Source organism: Scyliorhinus canicula, chromosome 11 (genome assembly GCF_902713615.1).
Source record: "Scyliorhinus canicula chromosome 11, sScyCan1.1, whole genome shotgun sequence".
NCBI lineage: Eukaryota > Metazoa > Chordata > Chondrichthyes > Carcharhiniformes > Scyliorhinidae > Scyliorhinus > Scyliorhinus canicula.
Genome location: NC_052156.1, coordinates 164730875 through 164751863, shown reverse-complemented (window position 1 = coordinate 164751863; position 20989 = coordinate 164730875). Strand labels below are relative to the sequence as shown.

The window sequence follows — 20989 nt, the reverse complement described above, 5'->3', positions numbered from 1 at the left end:
GCAGTGGTTAGCACTGCTGCCTCATGGCACCGAGGACCCGGGTTCAAACCCGGCCCCCAGTCACTGTCTAGTAAGCATCGTGTCTCCCCTATGTCTGCGTGGATCTCATCCCCACAACTCAATGATGTGCAGGGTATGTTGATTGGCCACGCTAAATTGCCCCTTAATTGGAATTATTTCAAAGTCCGCAAAGTTCATCAGGTGGAATCTTACTAGAATTTGGCAAAGTGATGCTAGGACTGAAAATTGGCAAGTAACTCTTCTGTTTTCTTGATATTGAGCATCTTCATATTACAAAAAGTGGATGCGGTTTACGCCGTCACGCAGGGCAGGGCAGGGCCTGATAGAGCTGGCAACCGGCTCCACAGTGATTGGGCACCATCTTTAAACGGCACCCTGATCAGCAATGAAACTTAACGGCCCCCGCCACGGAGGTATTGGGGGCTCTCTGCCCCTCACCCCATCAGTCATTGCTGCCATTCCGCAACCCCCCCCCCCCCCCCCCAAAAACACCACCACCACCCCACACACACACAAATGAACCCCCCCCCCCATTGGGCTCCCACCAGGGTATGCTCCTGACACGGGTAGCCACCCATATCTTTGCTCCTGCAGAAGGAGATGGGGGGGGGGGGGGGGGAGATCATGTGGTGGGGGGCCCGTTAATAATATTTAAACACATTAAAATCTATTCAATTGAGGTTCGCGACCTTTCTGGGCGTGAGCCTCATGCCATTGCAGGGGAGGGGAAAATCTGGATTTTACACCCACATTGCCAGTCCCGTGCACAGGGAGTGTGGGCTCAAAATTGCCCCCATCATATTCTTGTGACACAGTTTTCCATTCTGTGCACTGTACTTCATAGGAATCATAGGGTGACTACATTGAAGAAGGAGACCATTCGGCCCATCAAGTCTGCATCAACTCTAAGAAAGTGAACCCCACCTAACCGTTGAACACTTAAGGGGTGATTTTAGCATGACCAATCCACCTAACCTGAACATCTTTGGATTGTGGGAGAAAACTGGAGCACCCGGTGACAACCCACGCAGACACGGGGTGAAAATGCAAATTTCCACACACAGTCACCCAAGGCCAGAATTGATCCCGGGTGTCACCTGGTGCTGTGAGGCAGCAGTGCTAATCACTGTGCCACCGTGCTGCCCCACATTTGCCCACACATTTTGCAATTCCTGAATTGCTTCCTTCAATGAAATAGCTCCCCAACTTTAACATCTGTTGAAAAATGTGACATTTTCATTGAATTCAAATAGAAATTATTGCAAGTTTGAAACACCAATCCAAAGGTACTTATGCTGCCTGACATAATTCCTCTAAAAATACCTAAAGGCCAGCAACTTCCTCATTCATTTATAAGGTTTACCCTGGATTCAAATAGCTTGGAGCTTAATCAGTAGTCTTTCATATAGAATTTTATCACATATGTCTTAAAAGTCTTGGTACACTAGGTAGGTATCTTCAGATAAGGCTTTTCACAGGGCAGTTTCTCATAGAAATGTACAAAATGATCAGGAGAATCTTCTAATCTAAATCATACTAACATATAATCCTAAAATTTAATTGATCACTTCCATTATTTTACAAAGAATTTAAAACCAGTTGATGTGCAGTTTCTCATATTGCCCAATATGGCCACCTTGTTAGCCTACTATACCACTGATCTTTAATGCACAGTTCTCATTTCCTAGTTAGATATCTGGGCATCACCAACAGATTTTATAATCCACGTAATTTCCCCCCTTATAATGAATTGATTTGGAATAAAAGCCAACTTTATATAATGACATATTTGTCCCGAGTCCCCTATCGTATAACTAGATATTAAAACATTCACATTATTACATGTGTACTATATGCTACCAAATGACAAATTACTCATGATGGTTAGGTTAAATTTTGTAACACGCTTCACAAGGGTGACACTTTAACATTGTTTACTTTGAAAATTGCACAATCTGTTCATGAACGTAAACAAAATAACTTGTATTTAACACCTTTTAATGAATACTTGAAAATGCATGATATCGGATGAAAAAATGATTTATGGTAGTAATGCCACTTCGGCTCGCTCTTCTTCACTTCTTGCTGCCTGGAAATTGGTATGGGCCAATCCCTTGGTAAAGTGAAGATGTGATGAACATTATCACAAGTCTGGAAATACAGTTGCAGATGTATTGTAGACCTCATTGTGACCTCATTCTGCACCCCAGGTAGCAGAAATATTACTCGAGTACAGATCACTTAATACAGCTCTGCATCTTTACTCAGGCTTCTGACAGGACCCCAGAACCATATTACCAAGCAGGCCAGCCTTTGACTTGACTGTTTAGATTAAAGATCATGCAGGATGGATTAAGTATAACTGCTGCTAGAAAACCAGGCACAAACAAGTATGATGCAATACCTGTATTTGCAAACAAGTTGCGCATTGTGGGCTGGTATCTTTACCTATTGAGAAAGATGCTAGGCTAGTGATAGTTAGCATACAGGCTACTATGGGTGCAATCTATTGGACTTTAAACCTGTTGCGGCCACGTGAGGAGGGATAAAATATGAGACTCCCCTATTATGCTACTCAAGTCTGAACTGTAACTGGGATTTTTGTGAATTTAAATGGGTGAAAGTATTTGCTGTCCGCTTAACCATTTACAGGCAGTCAGGCAGACTTTCTTGAATTTAAAACAACATGAAGGTTAGTTTTTATTGAGTTGAAAACCCATCCAGGGAAAGATATAAAAATATTTTAAAAGGTAATCATGAATGTCTCGACATTTTGACCCAATGAAGGAGCGGCAATATAGTTTTAAGTCAACATGGTGCGTGGCTTGGAGGGGAACTTGCAGATGGCGGTGTTCCCATGCAGCTGCTGCCTTTGTCCTTCTAGGTGCTAGAGGTCTCGGGTTTGGAAGGTGCTATCAAAAGAACCTTGGGTGAGTTGCTGCAGTGCTTCTTGCAGCTGCTGCTACAATGCATCAGTGATGGAGGGAGTGAATATTTATTGTGGAGGATGGGGCGCCAATCAAGTAGTCTGCTTTCTCCTGGATGACGTTGGGTATCTTCAGTGTTGCAGTTGGACGCCAAGCCACTTGCCATCCTGACTTGGAAATATACCATCATTCCTTCACAGTCGCTGGGCCAAAATCCTGGACCTCCCTCCCTAACAGCACTGTGGGTGTACCTGCATCACATGGACTGCAGTGGTTCAAGAAGGCAGCTCACCACTATCTTCTCAAGGGTAATTAGAGATGGGCAATGAATGGCTTAGCCAGCGATGCCCACACCCCTATGAATAAATAAAAAGGAAATTCATCCAGGCAAGTGGGGAGTGTTCCATTACACTTCTGACTTGATGTGGAGATGCTGGCGTTGGACTGGGGTGAGCACAGTAAGAAGTCTTACAACACCAGGTTAAAGTTCAACAGGTTTGTTTCAAACACTAGCTTTTGGAGCACTGCTCCTTCCTCAGGTGAATGAAGAGGTAATGAAGAGGAAACAAACATGTTGGACTTTAACCTGGTGTTGTAAGACTTCTTCTGACTTGTGCTTTGCAGATGGTGAACTGGTTTTGGTAGTCAGGGGTGAGTTACTCGCCCCAGAATCCCCAACCTCTGACCTGCTCATATTGCCGCAGTATTTATGTGGCTGGTCAGTTCAGCCAAATGTCAGTTAGTATCCATGAAGCAAACTGACGATCAGCATTTTGGACTGGTACACATTTTGCTTTTTAGTTCTGCAACATCTCAATTGTTTGCTCGGCAGATGCTGACTGGCCTGCTGTGCATTTTCAGCTTGCATAGCCAGTGTTTTGCTGAGTCCAGTTAATAAAGTGTTCACAGACTTCAATCCGATATAACATTTATAAAAGAATGTGAATGAAACCAGAATTACTCTACTGTGTAGAGAGCCTCGGTCACTCCCCTTGTGCAATGGTGCACGGTAAACTGAGATTTTGTTGATAGCAGCCTGAATTGACCACATGGTTTAAAAGTTATGAACAACGGTGACCATCGCAGCCACAGGCAGTGCTGTCCCAGGCCCTGTTTTATGGCTTCGCATGCTTCAGATTTATGCTTACTGAGGTTGAGAAGTCTCTCTGAAAACCTCTGAATATGGCCTCCTTGTAATGTTTCCTTCCCTACAGCTGCCTCTGCACTTTTTTGGCGAATCTCTCCTCCCCATGCCCAAAGGCTGGTTGTCACACAAAGCTTTTTGGATTAAAGTAAATTCTATAAGTGAGCTTTCCCCTCCTGTTAGGGTGGAGATCAACCTGTCCACCCTATGCCCTGGCGTGGTGGGGGGGACCTGCTGGAATTCTTAATGCTTGAAAAGGTCAAATTTGAACTGAGGGGAAGGATGGAGGGGTTCTACAATTCATGGGCGTAATTCATTATGCACTTTCGAGAATTCGGGGCTTTTCACAGTAACTTCATTGCAGTGTTAGTGTAAGCCTACTTGTGACAAGGATTATTATTATGCAGAGAATGGTTAGGATCTGGAATACACTAGGATGGTGGAGGCAGATACAATTGTGGTTTTCCACAGGAAATTGGATAAACGCCTAAATACAAATAAACTAGAGCTATGGCTAGAGGGTGGTTGGGCAGGTGTTGGTGGTGGGTCTTGCAGAGAGCTGGCATAAACATGACCGGCCAAATGGCCTCTTTGTGTGCTCTGGCCATTCTATGATTCTATGACATGCTTATTAGTAAAAGTCAAACCCCACGTGTTTTCTTTAACACAAATTTAGTGTACCCAATTAATTCTTTCTAATTAAGGGGCAATTTAGCATGGCCAATCCACCTACCCTGCACATCTTTTGGGTTGTGGGGTGAAACCCACGCAAACACGAGGAGAATGTGCAAACTCCACACGGACAGTGACCCAGAGCCGGGAGCGAACCTGGGACCTCGGCGCCATGAGGCTGCAGGGCTAACCCACTGTGCCACTGTGCTGCCCTAAACCCCACATGGTTTTGATGTATTTCTGCATAGAATGAACACTTCCCATCATATTTTGATATATTTTAAAAATGAGAGTCTCATGGGAGTGAGTGTGCATGTATTTCCGATACCTACTGATCTCTGACTGTTACATCTAATGCTGTCATTATTTTCAAATGTAACTGCTTAGTATGCTATTGAACTGAATTATTTAGCAGTACCTGCTGAAGACAGTGGATGTTTGTAGAATTTACTTGTGTTGGCTCCTTTTCATTACTCTTTGCATCATGGTGATTTTTAGTGACCCTGTGCATGTGATTAAATTAGTCATTTTAAAGAAGTCAGGCTGAGTATACTTGTCCTCAAAAATCTTTGTCCAAATTCTAATTGAATTTTAACATACTGTCACAAAATGGTAGGATAATCTTTATTGCCACAAGTAGGCTTACATTAACACTGAAATGAAGTTACTGTGATAAGCCCCTCGTCGCAACTTTCCGCCGCCTGTTCGGGTACACAGGGAGAATTCAGAATGTTCAAATTACTGAACACGTCTTTCAGGACTGTGGGAGGAAACCGGAGCACCCGGAGGAAACCTACGCAGACCCGGGGAGAACGTGCAGACTCCGCACAGACAGTGACCCAAGTCGGGAATCGAACCCGGGACTCTGGAGCTGTGAAGCAACAGTGCTACCCACTGCGCTACCCTGCTACTCTATGCTATAAAAATGAATGTATTGATTTTTGTACAAGTAAAATCAAACTGCCATCTATTTTGTAAACTGGGCAGCAATTAAGAGAAAGGAAGGAACAGGAATGAATAGGGAACAGGGTGATCTTTGCAATTAATACATTTTGTAGTCATTGAGCCAGGAAGCAGGCTAGTCACAGATGAGGTAAAAGAAGCAACAGCGAGAGTGAGACAGCCATCCTCCGGAAACGGCTCAGCTAAGGTGAAGTGCTGAAGGCAAAAGCCAGTTTGTGAAAAAGATTGTTTTCTTTGCTGAACCGAAGATCATTCCCAAATCCTGGTCACTTAGGCTGTACGATGTGGTAGTCACTGGCCAGATTTGGCCAATAGATTTATTGTTTTTGTTTGGGAAACAGAGGAATCTCAGCATTGAAGGTTGTGGGGGAAACAATGCTTTTGGGTTTCCAGTTTTGGAGGGATTAAGTGCTTGCTGTTAATAAAGGATCTTTGGAAAAACACAAATTTGAATCCATAGAACCTCTACAGTGCAGAAGGAGGCTATTCAGCCCATTGAGTCTGCACCGACCCTCTGAAAAAGTACCCTACCGAGGCCCACTCCCTGCCCTATCCCTGTAACCCACCTAACCTGCACATACAAGCAGCACGGTAGCACTGTGGCTTCACAGCGTCAGGGTCCCAGGTTCGATTTCCCGCTGGGTCACTGTCTGTGCGGAGTCTGCACGTTTTCCCCGTGTCTGCGTGGGTTTCCTCCGGGTGCTCCGGTTTCCTCCCACAGCCCAAAGACGTGCAGCTTAGGTGGATTGGCCATGATAAATTGCCCTTAGTGACCAAAAAGGTTTAGGAGGGGTTATTGGGTTACGGGGATAGGGTGGAATTGAGGGCTTGGGTGGGTCGGTGCAGACTCAGTGGGCCGAATGGCCTCCTTCTGCACTGTATGTTCTATATTGGGTGGCACAATGGTCAGCTCTGCTGCCTCACAGCTCCAGGGACCCGGTTTAATTCTGGCCTCGAGTGACTGTCTGGAGTTTCCACTTCCCATGTCTGCGAGGATTTCCTCCCGGGTGCTCCGGTTTCCTCCCACTGTCCAAAAATGTCCTGTTTCATTATCTTTCTTCTACATTAATAAATACTTTTATTGTTGATAAATGAAAGAAATTTGAATTCTCACTTTCCGCAAACGTTTCTCACCAATATCCAATACGAAACACCACGCAAAACCAGTGTTTCAGTTTGGAACACCCTCACACGTAACATAATGGGGTTTCGTAATAATAGTAACAGTAAGTTAGTAAGTATATATTCATGTGAATTTTGATTAAGTTCCACATGCTCCAGATTTTTCTCATTCATCATTTTTAATTCATAAATCATTATTTCTTAGCTGAAAGTTAAACAATCTAATTTGGATTTGGATTTTCCTTTCGGAGAATCATTTAATTTTGCATTACTTAGCCAACCTGTGTACTTGACCCTTGTTTTTCTCCTCCAACTTCATTTTTACAGGGTCGTATTTCTTGTGCCAATGTTCTAAGTGATCTTTATGCCATGGGTGTCACAGAGTGTGACAATATGTTGATGCTGCTTGGAGTCAGCAATAAAATGTCAGGCAAGGTAAGATACAGTAGTAACAAAGGCATTCAAATAATGCCAGTCAGAATCCATGGTGTTTGTAGATTTTATTAAGCGACTAGGTTTATTTTTGCTTCTAAAATGTAACCTTTCTTCAAAGTGAATAGAGTTCTGGGATGATAAACTAAGCTATGTAACAGTAAAAAGAACTGTAAGCAAAAGTGCTGCGTACACTGATCAGTTAGCATCTGTGAAGAAAGCAAGATGATCAACATTTGAACTCCTACACATCTTTCTTTTCTGTTCTGTAGAAGGATAAGGGTCCAAGATATCATTTGTTTGTTCAGCAGATGCTGACTGGCCTGCTGTGCATTTCTCGTACTTCCTGCTTGATCCCAGACCCCAGTACAACATAACATTTATCATAGAATGTGAATGAGACCAGGATAAGTCTCTCCAGGCTCCAACTGTCAATTTACGATGTTACAGTGTCTTTGACATGAGTGCCAAATAGGCGAGTGTGTTACATAGAATTGAAGAGGAAAGCGTGCTGGCTATATTTTTCTTTAAACCTTAAAAAATATGTAATTGTAGAGTTAGAGTAGAATTGTATAATTATTATTATTCATAATAGTCATTCAGGATATATGTAAAACATTGCAGTTTCCTGTTGTTGTATGGTTGATTTTATAATTATAAGAGGGTATAATACAGTAGTAAAGGTGAGTTCTTCCCCATGAGAAAGAACCTATTATAGCCACTCTTGTACACATTTTATACATCTAAACACATATGAGAGTAAATTTGCTGCATTGTTGTCACTGCTATTCCTCCATTTTCTTAGCCATGATGTGGAGATGCCGGCGTTGGACTGGGGTGAGCACAGTAAGAAGTCTTACAACACCAGGTTAAAGTCCAACAGGTTTGATTCAAACACGAGCTTTCGGAGCGCAGCTCCTTCCTCAGGTGAATTCACCTGAGGAAGGAGCTGCGCTCCGAAAGCTCGTGTTTGAATCAAACCTGTTGGACTTTAACCTGGTGTTGTAAGACTTCTTACTGTCCATTTTCTTAGCCAGAGTCTGGATGTCAGAAGCTGCCGAACAAGATAGAAAGTTAGTACATGGACAAACAGCTTTGAGAATTTAATGCTGCATCCATTTAAATTAGTGCACAGTTCCACAAAGGCGAGTAGTTCTCTGGTAATTTGTTGATTTATTCTTGTGAAAGCCTCAACGCTGAACACCTGGCAAGACTCGTTAAATGTCCCAGATGCCAAATCTGATATTGATCTCTGATGTTCACATAAACATGCATGTCAGCATGTGACAAAAACAACACTCAGGAGGTCTAGTTCTGTTACTTTGTTTGCCCCCTCCATCCACACTGTGTGTGCTTTAATCACTTATTTCAGTGTAGGCCAGACATCAAATCTGGGACTTCTCTGATCCAGTTGACTGACTGATAACTATTTTGTGAGAAATGCCCTACTGGACTATTTTCAAGGTGGTGATCACTACACTTGAAGAAAGAGATTGCTCACTTGAAGTGATTCTAACTGACCTCTACACTACGTTTGAGTTGGCATCTTGCCTTGAAATCTTGGCAGTCAGGTAAAGTAGTGAAAACAAAAATCTTCAGTCTCATTCAAATGGATTTGTATGCTGGGATGTTTGGGGGATAATATTGGAGGTCTGAATTCAACTTTTCTGACCTCCACTTATTTTTATAATGAAATATTGAAGTATATAAATTGCCATTAAAAAGAAATGAAATTTATTGGTTCTATTTATAATGGGATCCAGTTTAATGTCTGGTTCGTTTTTAAGTGTGTGAAATCAATTGTAATGTTTGAGTGAGCCATGTCTCAGCTTGTAGATAAAGTGGATATTGTGCTGTTTCCTGCAATGTATTCCCATGATTTTTAAAAACATTAGAGTACCCATTATTTTTTCCAATTAAGGGGCAATTTAATGTGGCCAATCTACCTAGCCTACACATCTTTGGGTTGTGAGCGTGAGACCCATGCAAACACGGGGAGAATGTGCAAGCTCCAGATGGATAGTGAGCCGGGGCCGGGATTGAACCTGGGCCCTCAAAATCATACAGCAGAGTGCTAACCACTGCGCCACCATGCCGCCCCTGATGTATTCCCATGAATAACGAATAATTTTATGCCCCTTTGAACACTACTATTATTCCATTTCATTTAAAGTGAAAAGAAATTTAAATTAGCCCCTGTAACGCATGCTGTAAATGCTTAGCAGAAAAATGTTATCACTTAACAGGAGTGCAGTATAAACCTTAATAGTTTGCAATACAGAACAGTGCATTGATAATGATCCTACTTATTACGATTTGGCAATTAACGAGTGCTTTTCAGTCTCAAAATTATTTTTTTTAAAGAAAATATTTCGGGCCGACACACGTAATGAAAGAAAAAAAGAACAACACCCCCTGCTCTATTCCCTAGCTGCCCGTAAACTATATTTTCTGTCCCGTGGTAACATTTCCATGCCTCCTGTTTTACTCCCCTCCCCCCTTTTAAACTCCACCCCCTTACTGCTGTCGTTCAATTTTCCTTGAAGTAGTCTATGAGAGGGCAGCACGGTGGCCTAGTGGTTAGCACAACCGCCTCACGGCGCTGAGGTCCCAGGTTCGATCCCGGCTCTGGGTCACTGTCCGTGTGGAGTTTGCACATTCTCCCCGTGTCTGCGTGGGTATCGCCCCCACAACCCAAAAATGTGCAGAGTAGGTGGATTGGCCACGCTAAATTGCCCCTTAATTTGGAAAAAATAATTGGGTAATCTAAATTTATTTTTTTTAAAAAGAAGTAGTCTATGAGAGGCTGCCATCTCGGGGCTATCGCTTGAATTGATCCTCTCAAAGTGAATTTAATTTTCTCCAGACTGAGAAACCCTGCCAAACTGCTGACCCACACTCCTGACCTCGGGGGCTCCCAAGTCTCTCCATCCCTGTAAAATCCGTCTCCGGGCCACCAGGGAGGAGAAGACCACAACATCGGCCTCCCTCCCCCTGTCTTGGCCCCTGGATCTTCCGATACCCCAAATAGTGCCAATTCTGGACTCGGAATTGCCGTTCCTTCCAGGACCTCTGACATAACATCTGCAAATCCCTGCCAGAATCCCCTCAATTTCTGACATGCCCAAAATATATATATATGGTTTGCCGGGCTGCGCCCACATCTGTCCTCCACCTCCTCAAAGAATCTGCTCATCCGGGCTGCTGTCATGTGGGCCCTTGGACCACCTTGAAATGGACAGTATCAAACTTATTGGTTGTATCTAGTGATAGTTTGTCTTTACCTGTGCTCCCCTGCCGGCTTCCATCTGGCAAATATTCAGAAATAGAATGTAATTGCTAATTGGAGAGAGTGTGGACTGGTCTATCTGCATTTTTGTGCTGATGTGGATTGGTTTAGGTCAGCATCAAAGCAATATAATTTGAATATCAATTATGAAACTTTAACATAGGTAAGACACACTGGTTACTTTGTTTTTTTTATTTTTTATTTTAGAGTGCCCAATTCATTTTTTCCAATTAAGGGGCAATTTAGCATGGCCAATCCACCTTTGGGTTGTGGGGGCGAAACCGACGCAAATACGGGGTGAATGTTCACACGCTATACGGACAGTGACCCAGAGCCGGGATTGAACCTGGGACCTCGGCGCCGTGAGGCAGCGGGGCTAACCCACTGCGCCACTGTGCGGCCCCACTGGTTACTTTGTTACCCTTTCTGCCAGATTCATGTCCTGTCCAGACTATTGGAGAAAAGATTATTCTCGCTGCTGGGGATGCTATATGAAATTGATTTGGGCAACTTGCACCTAGGTTTTAATTGTTATACACAGCACCAAACTACTGCCACTGGCACAGCTACAAATAGTAAATGCATTTAGAGGCCATATGTATGCCTTGAGTGAGAAGTAAAAATTATTCATACTGATCAGTAGGAGTGTTGAACCACACCTGCAGACCAAATGTAAAAAGTTAAATTAATGTTCCTTTTGCATTAGGGCAGCATTGTGGCACAGTAGTTAGCACTGCTGCCTCACGGCGCCGAGGACCCAGGTTCGATCCCAGCTCTGGGTCACTGTCTGTGTGGAGTTTGCACATTCTCCCGGGGTCTGCGTGGGTCTCGCCCTCACAACCCAAATATGTGCAGGGTAGGCGAATTGGCCATGCTAAATTGCCCCTTAATTGGCGGAAAAAAATAATTGGGTACTGTAAAAAAAATTTTAAATATTCCTTTTGCAAATATCTGAAACCAGACATATCTACAGATAATGGTGTTCTAACTGAGGATTAACCAACCTATGAAGCAGAGATTTTCAAATCCTCAGACTTCTAGAATTCAAATAGAATAAAATAATGAATAAGAAATAGAACTGAGTAACCTTGCTTTTATTGGTTGGATTATCAGAATCCTCTGGCTATGTTGGCTGCTGCCAAGGTCAGCAGTGAGATGATGGGTTTATGGCATGTGGTTAGGTCAGTTGTAGGGATCTGACCCAAACTGTTACTAGGATCTGAAGTAATGACTTAATGAACTTTAAATGGAAAGAAATCACAATTTGACTTTTAAAAGTAATTGGGTACAGGAACCTAATTGATATAATTGTGAACTAGTAAATCCAGAGATGGTGAGTTCAAATTCCACCATGGTAAATTTGTGAAATTGAATTAAATAAATCTGATAATTTGCAGGCTAGCTCCAGCTAATGGCAATGGAAGTTGATGTGCGTTGCAAACTCCATGGATTCACTAATGTCCTTCAGGGATGAGAATCTAGCACCTCTATCCAGTGTGACTTGTGCCTGACTCCAGCCTCACACTATGGTTGATTCTTTATGCCTCTGGGCAACTAGGGATGGACAATAAATATTGGCTTTCCAGTCTCATTCGCATATCAAGAAGTTTAAAAACATTGCTGTTGATAGGTATGCAGTATAGATTTTACATCATGACTTGTACACCAATTTATAAAATTTTGATGTCTGAAACTGGCTTTTAAGATATTCAAATCATTTCAAAGTTTAATTGTGTTTTATGTACAGGAGCGGGACAAAGTAATGCCACTAATAATACAGGGTTTTAAAGATGCAGCAGATGAGGCGGGTACATCAGTTACTGGCGGACAAACGGTATTAAACCCATGGATAATTTTGGGAGGTGTGGCCACTACAGTCTGCCAACCGAATGAATTCATCATGTAAGTTTAATCCATGGTGTATACAATTATTGTAACATGGAATATGGTTTGAATGTATAATGGATCAATGATTATGGCCTTTTTTGTGTTCAAAAGAACAACTTGTTTTGCTTGTTTCTTCTGAATTTAGTTATTGGTTTATAAAGAGTTGACTATAAACTGAAAGTGTTGGAACTGATGCCTGTGGATTACAATCTGTATTGTTTTCACTCCTAATGGATCTGTTAACAACCTGTATAACTCATTACAACGCAGCACAGAGAATATCCAGTATAACTCATTACAATGCAGCATAGAGAACTTTTCCAATCACCAATAGGGTTACACTCCAATTGACATAAGATGCCAAACAATGCAGCACTAAAAGTATTGTCAAAATGGATCCAAACCTTGTATTTCACGCAGCCAATATTCAAGTTCACACAAAAGAAGAAAAATAACCATGGAAAATCATCGAATAGGTTTCTCCCTTGCATTGTATGAATTAGACATACATAAATGGACAGAGCATCATGCATTTTGTTTTTCCAACTGCAATTTATAGGCATTATTTATCTCCGTGAAACTGGGATGTTAAAAAGGGGGAAGAACCTTTTTTGAATAATATTCCTAAATTTTGCAGATCCAATGTCATCAAATACTCTGGACTGCAGTTTGTTTGGTTTCTGTAAATATTGTACTTTTGTGTTAGAAGAACAATAATCTGGATTTTTCAACTTGAGATGATTTCTTGTCAATTTTAACTTAGTGGTGTGATTTGTTTACATTTTATTTAGAAAACATTAAATTCTTAATTTTTTACCACCTCATACACATTGACTTGTTTTTTTCTGAACTGGCTTTACTTGGCAACTCATCCAGTCATGGAAATCAAGATGGAAATCTCACCATTAGGCATTTAGAAGCATGACCCTGTGTCATGCCACCCTGACACTGGTTTTTAGTACTGGCTGCTCAAAGATTTTATATATATATATATTTCATTATTTTTTTATCATGTTAATTAGGAATGTGCATTTGGAATTGTAAACTTATTAGCTGTTGGTTTACAAAGAATATTTTATTTTTTTCCAAAAAAACCTTTTAAACCCAATAGAAAAGGTCTGATCGCTTTATGATGAGTTTGAATTTTCTAAAAATCACTTTTCTTTCAGAAGTATAAACTATTGCAGAATTTTATCCATTGGAAGTTGTTATAGTTTTGGCAGGTTGAACTTTCAGTATTTGCACAGAGCAAAGCTTTGACTTTCAATAAAATTGCACTCAGCTGAAGTAACAGTTGCTGCAAATTTGTGTACGCTGCATTCCATTTATATGCCTGAAGTAGCAATATTTTTTTAAATTGTGAATTTGGCACAAATGTAATGAGCCAAAATGGCATAGAAAAATGTTGATTTTGCACTACCATTTTTGAGTAGTTACATTTTCCTTTAGAAAGAATCGCAATTCAAAATATTGACATGATGGCTATCTAGATGACACTTTAAGTGTGCTTGAATTAAATTTAAACGAATACACAAAAGTAAACACAAGTGATTTGAATTTCCATGCTTCTGAAGACTGTTGCAGGACTGCTCTGTGATATCTATATATGTATCCACATTCCAGTGCCCTGACCAGAAAGGCCTGGTGTTTGCATAAATACTTCATGTAGGCCAATACCAAAAGATTGATCAAACTTATACTGTTGAAAAATTGTTTATATTTTGCCTTCCAAAACAACAGTTGATTTAATTGATGAGCATCAGTTTTGGAGGGTAGCAATATTGTGGTGAAACCAAATATATTGTGGTTTGTTATACTACTAATTGGCTGCTTATAATTATACATGCAGCCTTGTCTGTTCACACTTGACTTTGAGCTTTAGGCTAGCACAAGCTTCAACTAGTCATAAAATGTAGGTAATTGCCATTTGATCATTTAAATCACATTCTAATAAATAGAAATGACTTTCCAGTTGAGCAAGCCCTGAAAGAATGCTGAAATAACAGAGTGCTGCTTACTGATATTGTTCTCCTCTTCCCTTCTCAAAGTGCCTGCTCTCTCCAGCACAGGAAATATTAGAACCTTGTCTTGTAGGAAATTACAGGCAAAACGTGTACCACCAGAGTTCTATGTCGCCCTCTGCTGCAGTCATTTTGATATTTTTCCCATTTCATTGACAATATAAATGTTAATTTTTTTTTAAATATTAAAAATTTGCTTTGGCTTCTTTCTGACTCCATGAGTAATTGAGCCATAAAGAACAAGAAGATCCTAAATTTTAATTGTGTCTAATCTCAGCCAAGACTGCAGTCATCATGCTATAATTGACATTAGAGCTCAGAGGCCAAGAAGAAAAGTTGGTTGAGTGACTGTTATTGAAAGTACATGCCTCCAGATATGTTCTGAGGGTGTGCCAAACTTGACTGTTGTGCTCTCTGGGTTAAATTAGCCTACCACACTCGCTAGGGTAGTTTGGAAAATGTCTGGATGGTTATGAAAGCAATACCACAAAAGGAGACAATACCATCAGGAAGAACAGGAATAATTTTGTGGTGAGGAAATAATTACCTTGTTAGTTGTGTTTATTTCTCTTGTATTGAAATGGCACCTTCTCACCTTTGTGCATCAGGATATTTTACTTGCTTGCAGTCTGAGGGTAAATTTTGAAATTGGGTATGCTGCTGCTGAGGCCTTGCACGCAGGGTTTGTAGATCCCAGAATCTGATAGAAAGCATACCCTGTATTGTTCACAATACATTTATTCATGTAAGAATTGTGCAGTCTCATGATGAGCACTACATATGTGTCTGAAAGATCAGTTTTACTTTATCTCTTTGCTTTACAGTATTTGGTGTACATAGCAGTGATTTGTTCATTGTTAATTTTTGCACAGCTGAATGTTTTTCACCGTATGTTAATACAACTGGATTTCAAATTCCTAGTCTGAGATTCTTTTCATTTGTTAGCTACTTCCTTTTGTCAGTAGTTAAAGAAGCCAATAGCAGATATATCGGCTTCTGCAGTTGCCAGGCTTGTTTTTCCTTCCATTAAAGTGAGTGTTTGGGAGTGCAGTGGAAAACCTTGTCTTGTGTCTATTTTTCCAAAATAGAATAAACTTGTGAACTGTTGGTAAACTGTTGCTTCCTTGGTTGAAAGAAAATGAATATTGTCTGGTCTGTGATTTGATATAGAAACATATAGCTTAATACAACAACAAAACAGTAATGACCCCTAATGTGACTTGTACTCCAATTGAATATCATCATAAATAAGCATAATTGGTGAGTGTTTTTCTCCACAGTATTCAGACGGATCTATTTTTAAAACTTTAAAAATTGATTCAATGATGCTTTCCACTCTAATTTGTTTTTCAATGCATGCAACAAAAAGTCTACCATCCTTCCATTACTTCTTTGAGAAATGGCAGTGAAATTGATTAGGCTGGGATAATTTTTGCATCGACGTTTTGCATTGGACGGGATCTCTTTCCCTCCTCCCAACGACTTTTTCGAAGGATCCAGAATTACTTGGTCAAACCTTTGGTCTTAAACTACTTAATTTGTCCACTTGTCAATATTATTTGTAATTCAGTAGTTATGGGTATGTAGCTTAGCTAATAAGTTGATCGATGGAATAGCAAGTTATTTGTTGTGTATTTCTTCATGATGTGTTAAAATAATTAAATATTTTGCAGGCCAGACAATGCAGTACCAGGTGATGTTTTGGTACTAACGAAACCACTTGGGACTCAAGTAGCAGTTGCTGTGCACCAGTGGCTAGATATTGTGAGTATTTGGACACCAATAATAGTTTAGTATTTGGCTTTTAAGTTATCTGATGAGGTACCTTAGTTATTTATGTTCTTCTACCAAACAATAAGGACACACTGTTTAATTTTCATCATTCAATTTGAATACTTGATTCTTTTTGCAACTGATGTGTTGGAAAATTACTGTTATTGTCTTGGTTGCAACAAGATGTTTTTTCTCGTTAACTTAAATAACCCTACACTTGTTTATCACTGACTTTTAAAGACAATACATTTTGAGGTATTCTGGTGGTTTAATGCACAGATAACGTGCTATTTTAAATAAATAAATAAATAATCTTTATTGTCACAAGTAAGCTTACATTAACACAGCAATTAAGTTACTGTGAAAAGCCCCTAGTCGCCACATTCTGGCGCCAGTTCGGGTACACAGAGGGAGAATTCAGAATTCTCAGCTGGTACGGGAATTGATCCTGCGCTGCTGGCCTTGTTCTGCATCACAAAGCAGCCCAGCTGTCTTGCCCACTGAACTAGACCAAGGAGTAATTTTAGGAATTTGCATTCTTTTCGATGCCGGGAGTGCATATTCGTAAATTTAATCTAATATAAAGAAGGTATTTTCAGTATAATTTTATGATAACTGCTCCATGTTTTTATAAACAGCCAGAAAAATGGAATAAGATTAAGCTTGTTGTCACTCAAGAGGATGTGGAGTTGGCTTACCAGGAAGCAATGATGAATATGGCCCGTTTGAACAGAACCGGTATGCACTGAGTGATTTGTTCTATTGTTCATAACACAATATCGAATAATTTGTCCTTCAAGAAAATAAGTCTCATCCTACTTAAGAATGTGTGCTAGACTAAATTTTCAGAACAGTTGTATATACCGTATTGTTGCTAGTCTCTTCATTAATAAATAGGTAGCTTTTCTGCTGTATGTCAAAAGTGAAATTGTTGTCTAATTCTCTGCCATCCTCTAAGGACATTTCCCCCAGTTTTATTATTTAACTCCAGCTACAACTTGGTTATTAATATCGTCACTGAGATAGGTCAAACAGTTAATTAACCCCCATATGTAGACTTGCTAAAGTGAGAAGGAAATCATTATCAAACTGTTTAGCCTGCTGAAATTGTAGGCTCTTGCTCTTTGTTATTACCATTTATTTCCATTCTGGCCACAGGAAGTGTAGCTAAACACTAGCCAATCATTGTTAGAATTGAAACACCGTCCTATGTCCATCCAGAAAAGTCAAATGCTTCCCCTTTCTTAAAAGAGTAGAGCGAAGAACATTTAAAACCTGAAACACACATTCATATTCACTTAAAATACAATTACTAAATCAGGTATGACTAGTTGTAATTATGATAGGTTATTAGTCCAGACTGGTTTACTGGTCCAGTAACATGAAAATGAAATGAAATAGAAATCGCTTATTGTCACAAGTAGGCTTCAAATGAAGTTACTGTGAAAAGCCCCTAGTCTCCACATTCAGGCGCCTGTTCGGGGAGGCTGTTACGGGAGCATAACTGCTGCACTACCATATCTTCAGGTTGAAGGAGTGCCAATTTGAAGGATATGGCGCACTGGTTTAGCCATCTAAACAGGCCTTACTCTTCTCTGCCAAAACTGATCACTACTCAATGTGGTATGGAACAAGTCCAACTAGGAGTTTTGGGCTTCGCTTCAGGGAATTAAACTGGTCCAGTGGAAAAGGAATCATTGGGGGATAGTAATTTGGTGGTAATTATCATAATGCAGTTAGAATTTAGTAGTTATAGAAAAGGACGATGATAGACCAAGCGCAAAGTTCTCCAGTGAGAAAAGCCAGTTTTACTAAGTTGAGCTGTGGTTCAGAAGAAAAGTGGAGTAGAACAGCTAGTTAAACATACATAGAACATAGAACAATACAACACAGAACAGGCCCTTCGACCCACGATGTTGTGCCAAACTTTTGTCCTCGATTAATAAATAACTGAAGTTAAATCAGTGTTGGAGCACTGGTAGGCATTCAGGAGACTGTGGTTCAAAACAAATATGTCCCATGAAGAAAAACAGTAGAAATCCCAGTGTCAAGGTGCGTACAAGGAAAATAAAGTTTTTTTAAAAAAGGAAGTTGATGTCGGGTATGAAAAGCTCAGAGTTCAGAGCAATAGCGAAAATATAGCAGCAAAATCAAAAAAGGAAATTGGGAAGTAAACAGAAGGCATGAAAATATTGGAAGTAAAATCAAGGAAACCCCCAAAGATCACAGAATTATAATTCACATAAAGAGCAATTTACTTCGTGCCATTCCCCCACCATCACTGTAGCCTTGCACATTCTTCCTTTTCCGATAACAACACAATGCCTCAATAGAACCTGTCTCCACTCTCAGTACATTCCAAATCATCTGAAACGCTCGCTGCGTGAAAAGGTCTCCCTTCATGTAACTTTGCTGAATTTGCTAATTGCCTTAAATCTGTGTTTAAATCTGGAATCTCGTGTTCATGATCCTTCCACCTATCTACTCTGCCCTCTCGAACTCTCTTCTCCAAGGAAAGCAGTCCCAGTTCGCCAATCTGTCTACATTACTGAAGTTTCCCGTGAATCTTTTCTGCACTCATATGCCTTCATATTTTTCCCAAAGCATGGTGCCCAGAACTGGATGCGGTGTTCCAGTTCAGGCTGAACCAGTGTTCGTATAGATTTAACATAACATCTTTGCTTCATACCAGGCTTGTTTGACCTTTTCATATGTGGGGGAGGCACATTTCAAATTTGTTCTCAATGAAGGGGCTGATGAATTCAGAAAGATAAAGTTTAGCATAACATTAAACATTAATTTCAAAAACAAGACAAAGGTATAAAAAGAAACAACTTGCTGAGCAAAAAACAATAAGTAGTGAATAAAGCTGAGAATTAGAGTGTAATGGGATGTGTTTGTGTTTCTGCCGCACTCCAGTCTCAGTGCTCACTCAATCACCCTCGCTCGACTACTGTGAGAGTAGATGAGATTCCAGATACTCGGAGTGAGCAGACTCATGGACATATGCTGCCCCCACACACTCCCGCATCATACTCTTTCCCTCTCCCTTGCACAGTCTCTCTCTTTCCTTAACTCACCCTCTCTCCCATACACACACTTTCTTCCCCTATCGTCCCTCTACCCACCTCACCTCTCCCCACCTCACCTTTTCTCCCCCTATCACTATCTCCCCACCCCCTCTCTGCCTCCTCCCCGTGAATGTGAAGATATTGCTATAGCTCAGAATGGTTTGAGCACAATCTCAACAATACCAACCCCGTCTCAAATTATCCAATTCATAAGTTTTTAATCATTTGAATATTTCTAAAAATTAAAGAGCACAATGACTTTAGGGGCGTTATTTTCACCTGTACTGTCTTTACTGTCTCAATCCATTTCTTAGCCAATAAATGTAGAGCTTTTAGCCACGGAGTTAGGACAGGCTTGAATTTCAAACGCACTCCGCTTTGGAATCCATGTAACATTTTTAAACCAATATTGGCCATCTTGTCTGAAGTCACGATGATTTATTTGTTCATGGCCGCACGGTGACACGGTGGTTAGCACCGCATCACGGCACGGAGGACTGTCCGTGTGGAGTTTGCACATCCTCCCTGTGTCTGCATGGGTCTCACCCCCACAATCCAAGAATGTGCAGGGTAGGTGGATTGGCCACACTAAATTGCCCCTTAATTGGGAAAAAAAAATATTTATTTGCTCAAATGTTCAAGTGTATTATATATACTCATGTCTGCAACAGGTTACAATATAAGCCTGTTAATGCAACAGGGTTTCTGACTTAAGTTTCTGCTTTACAGCTGCTGGCCTTATGCACACCTTCAATGCACATGCAGCCACAGATATTACTGGCTTTGGGATTCTTGGGCATGCTCAGAACCTAGCAAAACAGCAACGAAATGAAGTGTCATTTGTTATACATAACCTACCTGTCCTTGCTAAGATGGCAGCTGTGAGCAAAGCATGTGGGAATATGTTTGGGTTGATGCATGGCACTTGCCCTGAAACATCAGGTAATTTTTATGAATATCATTTTTGAAAATGGCTGACTTTTAAAACGTCTATTATATCCCTGGAAACTACTAAACACAATTTACATGCTGGGCGAACAGGCATGAACATTTCTCCATGTGTGGTAATTATGAGCGTCAGCTTGGCTGAGTTCACTCCGGCCCCACAGCAGGATTTAAGTTCATATTCTAGTCCGACACCCCTAGGGCAGCCCTGACTAATTTGATGGAGGTCCTATCTGCCTGAAAATGAAAGACTTAAATTTATATAACTCTTTCCACTACAGGATGTTTCAAAGCACTTTAGTTAATGAATACTTTTGAATTGTGATCATAGTTGTAATATAAGAAATACTGCAGACAGCAAGCTCCAATGAACCGAAATGTGAAGATGAGCAAGTAATCAGCACTTACTCAGTACTCGACTGTCAGCCCTGATTTTTTGGAGTGTGAGTTTAACCCCGAAGCTTCTGATTCAGTTGAGTGTGCTACCAACTGAGCCATGGCTGACACTGGATATTTAACATCCCACTTTTGGAAGAACAGGGAGTTCTGCTGTCTTCACTGAAAGTTCTCTGTCACAAGCAAAATAAATCATTCAACTCATTATTGTTCCATTTTAAAGGTACAGATTGTCCGTCACATTTGCCTATGTCGTCTCTCTACTTCAGAAAGTAACGGAACGATTTGATAGAACTATGTAAATGCCAGTATCTTATTTCTATGAC

At 40.6% G+C, this 20989-nt stretch overlaps 1 protein-coding gene across 2 annotated transcripts in view; it reads left to right on the top strand.

Moving 5' to 3' along the window:
- The window catches only part of sephs1 (selenophosphate synthetase 1), a 59667-nt gene that overhangs the window by 29668 nt on the left and 9010 nt on the right, over positions 1-20989 (top strand). For both annotated transcript variants that reach the window (XM_038811938.1, XM_038811936.1), the window contains exons 4-8: positions 7177-7284; positions 12318-12472; positions 16152-16242; positions 16890-16989; positions 20052-20264. In XM_038811938.1, coding sequence (XP_038667866.1) covers positions 7177-7284; positions 12318-12472; positions 16152-16242; positions 16890-16989; positions 20052-20264 — 667 coding nt within the window. The remainder of the gene's footprint in view (positions 1-7176; positions 7285-12317; positions 12473-16151; positions 16243-16889; positions 16990-20051; positions 20265-20989) is intronic.